We start from the raw sequence: 7,169 nt of genomic DNA, 5'->3' as shown, positions 1-7,169 counted from the left end.
AAGTTTAGGACCCATTCAGACAAGAAAAAAGAAAGGTATAAATTCGAAAAAAAAAAAGAAAAAAAAAAAAGAAGAAACAACCTAAAATCAAATGGTTGACAAAGAAAGGCTAAAAATTTAAGTTAAAGACATTAGACTCAAACGTGAGCTTCTGTCAGTAGATTTACACTTAACACTTAAAGAGTAAAAAGACTTAAAGACATGGGCTTGGACATATTCTTAAAAACATGGGCCTTAAGCATTCATGTGAAATAAGTAGATCAAAAATCAAACTAATGATTAAAGGGTATAAAATATTTATAATTATTTAAGAAAAACTAATATTATACATATAAATAATTATAAAATTTATGTATATAATTTATCGGTTTGGTTCGGTTATTGATTCGGTTATTTTTTAATAGAACTAAAACCAAACAAAATATTATTGGTTTTTAAAATTTAAGACCAAATCAAACTAAACCAAATGTCGAGTTTTTTATTCGGTTTTGTTAAATTTTCGATTTGGTTTTAACCAAAACCATGAACAGCCCTAGTGTTGGCAATTGAAGAAGATAGAAAATGACAGGTGAATGAGCTGGCTATAAGCTGTCAATTTCAAGACATATTGGGTTAATGTGCCAATAAGGGAAAAGTAATTTTTTTGTGTCAATCTTTTACCTTGATGTCTCGGTATCTGAAACTTACTGGCCCAACTAATCCGAATTCGCGTCGAATATGCCTACTAAAGAGGGTGAAAATGCTTCCTGGTTCCTATCGAAAAGTCCTGCATTGCAAAGGTCAAACTTGAATCTTCTATATAAGGATGAAGGGACTTCAACCATTTCACCACACTCATTTGGTTTATCTTCAAATTAAATATCCTATTAAATTGAAAGTAATTAATCATTCTTCGGTTAGGATCAATTTTAACCGATCCATCATATTATGTATAGGACTCAACAATGCCAATTATTACACCACTCATATGTTCTTTTTAGTTAATGTCACGGTAAAATTTAGTTAAATGCAACGATTCATCAAGTACTTACTATTTTAATTAATCCAAAATGAAAAGAGGGCAAGCCGACAACTATTTTGATTACAGTAAAACCAAAACAAAACTATGGAAAGATTTATTTCTGTGGACAACTATTTTGATAAAATTAATAAACCAAACAAAAATTAGAGGATTTATTCTGCTTTTCTTACACCCTAAACCAAAAATACTTTCAGGCCCACCTTCTAGTCCAATTGGATTCTGTACATTTTTTTTTTTGCACGGATTGTTCTTCAAAGGCGCTGGTCTTTAATTTTTGTTCCTCAAATTGCTGATTTTTAATTTTTGTCGTTCGCTTAAAAAAATGGCGGAAAATATCTCGAAGTTCTGAGTTCGAACTCTACTCAATTAAAAAATTGCAAGACAAGACTTCGCGAAATTTCTGCCGTATAAGGCAGAATTTGCCTTAAAAGTCTGCCTTAAGGCAAAGTTTGCCTTAATAAGGCAGAATTTTGGCAAAGGTTTGCCTTGCTTTTTTTTTTTTTTTTTATACTCTGTTGGAATTTTATAAAAGTTAAGCCTTAAGGTCTAACTTTTGCCCGAATAGACCTAATTTTGCTACGAAACTCTACCTTACAAAAGCCGAGATTCGAACCCAGAACCTCGAGGTATGTAACCACTATCAATGTGCAACTTTTCACATCATAAACTTTTCAAGTCCTTAGCAGTAATCAAGTTCAGTAAAATTATTTGGCCATGACCTGATAGTAATACAACATAGTGAAACAAGTATTGGAGCCTGTTTGGATTGGCTTATAAGTTTATAAGTTATTTTTTAACTTATTTGAATATTTGGTAAAAAATAACCGAATAAATAAAAAACAACGATAATTATATACATAAAATTAATTATTTATATGTATAATAAACTTTTCATAAATAATTAAAGATATTTTATACCTTTTAATTATTAATAGTCCGTATTTTTAAACCCTTAAAAGAATAGTTGCTAAAACCCCTACTATCTCTTTTCATTTTTTTTTTTTTTTTTTGCTTAAAAAAAAGCTTCATAAATTTGAAGAATGTAGAGAGAATATTTTTAGCAATTGAAAAATCAACCAAACCGACAATACCAAACCGGTGGTTATTATCTCTTATGGTTTTAGATATTTAAAAACCGACTAAATTGGTTTGGTTATGGTTTTAATTCTATGAACAATAGCAAGAATCAAGTTCAGTAAAATTATTTGGCCGTGACCTGATAGTAATACAACATAGTGAAACAAGTATAGGAGCTTGTTTGGATTGGCTTATAAGTTTATAAGCTATTTTTTAACTTATTTGAGTATTTGGTAAAATAAAAAACAGCTTAAATTAAATTAAAAAGTACTTAAAATAAGCCAAACACGTAACCCCAACTTTTTTTTTTTTTTTTTTGCTTAAAAGTCATTTTATAATCTCTTATATTTTTTGTTTTCAACACTAAAAAATTTTAAACACTTTATTTATAAAATAACTTTCAATACTTAAAAAGTACTTTAAGCACTTATGCTTAAAAGCCACTTTTTTTCGGCTAATCCAAACGGGCTCTAGGTATGTGAGAACATATGCCATTTTAAAACATTAGCTCCCCAAGAGGAGCACAAAATGAAGGAAAGAACAGTCGAGTTAGTTAGTAATACATTATGCACTGTGCCAACTAGCGTCCAAGCACTGCTAAATATACATGATTTATGCTTTGGTTATATCACCCCATCACTTCCATATCTTCATCAGAGAAAGGAAGAAACTTCTCTCTATTGGGGCTTTCATGAACATTGTACTTAACAAGCTTGACTGCTGTTCCTCTTATATCTGTGTCCTTCACTCGATCCTTGCGCTTTCTACCACCATCAATAGGCAATTCATCTGTACAAAAGTAATTAGCAGAGAATGTTTTGTCCAACGAATCGCCCATTTCCTCATCCCCAAAGCATTTGACTTCAGGCTGAACTTCAGGGAGAAAGCAGTCCGGCCTTGAATTGCAAATTGCTGCCTTGGCATGGAACTTCAGTCTGTCATGATCAAACACCCAGAGACCTTGGTCTTCCAGGACAAAAAGGCTCTCTGTGGATACATGCAACTTATTTTAGAAGACACGAGCATGAAAATGGAGAAAAGTATAATATATTATTGGGCAAGTTACACATTTGGCCGGTCGGCCAAAAATAGTTACATTCGCCGACCAAATATAAAAAATATACACTATTCTGTATCAAAAATGTATATCAAAAAAAATATATGACGTATATTATACGTTAATATACAACAAATATACAGTTGTTGGCTATTATTTTGGTGTGCAGCTATTTATGTCAATTTCTCTAATTTATTCACAAGGTACGTTTGCTATTAAGTTTGAAGAGGATTACTATGGTCTGCAATCATCTAAAACCTCAGTTTCTTAGGAAGGAGAAAATAAGCAACTGAGCCAGTAATTAAAGCAAAATCAAAACGATCCAATGTACTCAAATATATAACAAAACCAGAGAAAAGACATACTTATGAGAGCTTTAGGTGTCGTGAGTTTAGGATTACTCCGGTTCTCTTCTGTGCCAGCCTGGAGAGAGACCCATTTAAGTAACTCACTGGGTAGCTGAGACTCAGAGAAAGCATTTACATAAGCAATCAGCCTATCTTGATCACATATTTCCCTAGAGCCAACAATTCCCAGATTTATTAGCAGAGAAAAAGTTACCAATCTTCTTTACAAAAATTTTAATGCAGCAATTTTCCCCTACCTAGCAAACTGTATGGCGTTATCAACTACTAAGGACCATAGTAGAGCCAAGTTCCTGAAGTAGGATTCGGGTAGTTGAAACCAACTGCCAGAACTTAGAAATGAATGATCAACTGTTATCACAGCATCATACAATAGTTTCTGTAGAACAACTGCATCTTCAGCACTCTGCAACAACAAATATTGAAAAGGAAAAGAAAAGAACTTGTCAGCCTTACAGAAATCAATCTTGATCTGCATATAATATTTGCATTTGCAGGGAGTGGACTTATCCTTAAAACCATTATAAAATATCAAATGCACACATACGAAAAAAGTGGGGAGCACAGCAGATCATGGACCATGGAACTTGGTGGGCCATCATACATGCTATCCACTCTTACATCTTTGCGATAATGAAGGTTGTCATGAATACGTACCAATAAGGCAGTGACCACAAGCCTTTTTTCCAAAAGAATTCTGAGAAGCAGATCTACAAATAAAACTCAAAGCCATCAAGAATCAAGCGAAATATTGTCAATATAAAGCTTGAATACATGTCCCCGCTTTCAAATCCCACTTCTAACACTGACAACCCAGTTTTTTAAGTATAGCAAAAAATACATGTCTTGGCTTAAATAGAGCAAGCAAAAAGTGCAGCTAATTCAGTTTACTAAGGTTATATCATGCAATGAAGTAAAAACTCAAAATAAATAACCTAAGAAAAGCTAAAGATTCTAGTAACTGGAGGTTCAAATACTCTCCCTCCCTCACTTTTTCTCCCAAGTAGTTGTTTATTCATGGTATATGTGGGCTAAATGATGATGTGTACTGCTTAATACACAAGAATAATTCATTAAGATTAGTTTTCTGGAGACAACTGCCTTTCTTCATGTAGGTTCCAAACATTATTATTTCTAACTCAATTACGAAGTCCCTCTGAATGTGCACCCCATTATGATGATGTGTAGTGCTTAATACACAACTAATTCCACAGCAAATGCAACTATTGGGACTTCATGGATAGAAAACCTTTTTTTTATCAAGTAAAGTATCCATGGATAAGAAACCTTATCCATATGCAGCCACAAATAAAGAAAATTGGACTACTGTGCGGAAGTGAAGCATTCAGATTGTGGGGCTTATTACAAAAACATCATTTTGGATATGGAAGATTTAAATAGAGCATGCATTTCTCAAAAACAAATTGCACTTCAAAGGAAATGGAGTTCCGTGAAATGAACTCTACAAATAATACCTAGCATACGTCAAAAAGAATTCCAAGAGTAGCTGAACAGCCTTACTTCACATGCAGCAGCTTCTTTTCACAAACCATCAACCAAACTCCAAAAAAGCCTAAAGAAAAGAAAACTGATGGCAGTAATACTGAACAACCTCAGCCAAGTCACAACTTCACAAGCACAAGAATATATATGAAAGGTTCCTCCAACTTTAGTGATAAACAACCAAATTAACTCGCACCCTAAAAGCACATCGATATTTATATCCATAAATTCCAGTTGTGACCAGCAAAAGAAATATAAGTCGGACTAACATGCAAGAAGAACACATTGATCTCCATACACTGGACCCCACGGCTAGTTAACTCCTATGAGCTTCATAGTTGAAGATGAAAGTCTTCAATTGATTGGTAAAAATAGGAATTTAGTATGGAACAGCCAAGAAATACAAGGATTTTTGTTGTTGTTGTTATGCAGACAACATGGCGTAATATCGTAAGACCTATACATTTAGAAACTTTGAAAGACATTAGAAAAAGATTATAACATTCGTATTATTTGGTTCTTGTTATTAGAAAAAATAAGCATATTAGGTGGATCAATTTTAGAGAGCCAACGATACAGGTTTCCTCATAAATCCCCATGAAAAGTATGCTAGGCCATCTTGTTACAGAACTTGATATGAATTTCTTTATCTCTTTATTGACTGGTCGGGATAGCAAGGTGTAGGGGTGGAGCCACATAGGGCCGAGGGGGTTCATCCTTCGGTGGAAAAATAGACTATTTATACATGGTTTTAATAACTTTTTATGTATATATAGTAGACGTCAAACCCCCTTTAGCCTCTTGGTATGTTTACTTTTTATATTTTGAACCCCTTTAATGAAAATCCTGGCTCCGCAACTGGCAAGGTGATGTTACTGTACATAAATTACATATTAACAGTAATGAAACAAAAAACAATGAGCTATGATACATAATCAGGTAATGAAATTTGACCTTTTTCAAGAACTCACCTAAAAATTCAATATTTTGGAACTGCTTGAGAGTCTGAATTGCCCAATTTCGTGCATCGTTTTGGAACTCCTCATTTACAAACCTCACACTATTAAACTTCAAAGACAAATTAAGCAAGAACACCTCACACATTACGATCCCAGCTAAATCCCTTATCCCACACCTCGTATTTCGACCCTTGTAAACCTCAACAACACTCCCAATCGGAAAGAAAATCCCTAAATTCTCCTCAAATTTCGCACACTTCCCAACCCGATCAACCATCCAAACCCCAACCAATTCCTCAAAATAAACAATATCCTCATCAACCCCGTTCCCGTTTACGCGATCACCCAAACATACACATACATAATCACTAACTTTCTCTACCAAGTCCCTAATTTCACTATTCAAACACACCCCATTTCGCTTAAACTCACAAACGACATCAGACAACACGTACACTAACGGGGCAAGTAAAGCAATCTTTTTCGTCCCGTTACATGAACAAGAACACGAAATAAGCAACTGAAAAAGGTCTTTAGCAACAATGGCATTGCTAAAAACAGCTGATTTTTTTGAGGTGTGAAAAGTAACAGCAGAGTAAAACCATGTAATTTCAAGTGGTGGGTCAGGCATTGTTTGGATTAAACGAAAGAAAATCGACTCAAAAACAGAGAAATCAGAACTTCCATTTCGATATGAGGTTAAAAAGTGATTGATTGATTCTTTCAACATAGGCTCAAAGCCATTTGCTGATAAACACATCTTAAATTGAAGCTTAAATGGTTTAATTAAGGTTGATTTTGGAATAATTTGGTTTGAAATTGGATGAGTTAAGGGTTTAACAGTAACTCAAAACCCTAGATAAATGGGAAATTGGGGCTGAGGGAATTTTTGGGGCCTATTTTGTAACGGACATGTTTTTTTTGAATTTGGTTTTGGACCGCTTTGATTGGATTAAATAAATAATTATTGGGACACGTATTATTGATATTGATGAATGGATTAGCGGGAAAAAAAGAAAGAAATTAAATAGCACCAACTCCATATTTCTTTTCTTAAATTATCTTACTAGAGTAATATATATATATATATATATATATATTCGAGTAAATACTACTCCCTTCCGATAAAAAGAGTATCCATTTACACATCCCTTAAGAAAATATTAACTCCTAGGCAAAAATATGTA

At 33.5% G+C, this 7,169-nt stretch overlaps 1 protein-coding gene across 3 annotated transcripts; it reads right to left on the bottom strand.

Annotated features, from left to right (window-relative positions):
* Window positions 1-2,575: 2,575 nt before the first annotated feature.
* LOC132029647 (uncharacterized) lies at window positions 2,576-6,941 on the bottom strand. 3 transcript variants are annotated; one of them, XM_059418948.1, is made up of 6 exons: window positions 5,995-6,134; window positions 4,996-5,093; window positions 4,178-4,230; window positions 3,760-3,926; window positions 3,521-3,672; window positions 2,576-3,085 (listed from the first exon to the last, which is right to left on the bottom strand). In XM_059418948.1, the coding sequence occupies exons 2-6, from the start codon at window positions 5,000-5,002 to the stop codon at window positions 2,727-2,729; spliced, it is 738 nt and encodes a 245-aa protein (XP_059274931.1). In that variant the 5' UTR covers window positions 5,003-5,093; window positions 5,995-6,134; the 3' UTR covers window positions 2,576-2,726. The 3 variants fall into 3 exon arrangements, with proteins under 3 accessions (XP_059274931.1, XP_059274932.1, XP_059274930.1); XM_059418949.1 differs by having other exon boundaries at window positions 4,996-5,108; window positions 5,995-6,112; XM_059418947.1 differs by lacking the exon at window positions 4,996-5,093 and having other exon boundaries at window positions 5,995-6,941.
* Between the last annotated feature and the right edge of the window lie 228 nt (window positions 6,942-7,169).

This window comes from Lycium ferocissimum, chromosome 9 (genome assembly GCF_029784015.1).
Source record: "Lycium ferocissimum isolate CSIRO_LF1 chromosome 9, AGI_CSIRO_Lferr_CH_V1, whole genome shotgun sequence".
Taxonomy (NCBI): Eukaryota; Viridiplantae; Streptophyta; class Magnoliopsida; order Solanales; family Solanaceae; genus Lycium; species Lycium ferocissimum.
The sequence above is the reverse complement of the archived record's forward strand: the minus strand, read 5'-3'. Positions and strand labels throughout refer to the sequence as shown.

Bases quoted from the DNA above. Each gene is read 5' to 3' on its own strand.
- LOC132029647 (XM_059418947.1), bottom strand. From the start codon at position 6,742: ATGTGTTTATCAGCAAATGGCTTTGAGCCTATGTTGAAAGAATCAATC. The intron at 4,231-5,994 runs GTGAGTTCTTGA...TTTTATTTGTAG, and splicing joins CCAAAATATTGAATTTTTAG to ATCTGCTTCTCAGAATTCTT. The intron at 3,927-4,177 runs GTACGTATTCAT...TTGTTGTTGCAG, and splicing joins TTGTGGTCACTGCCTTATTG to AGTGCTGAAGATGCAGTTGT.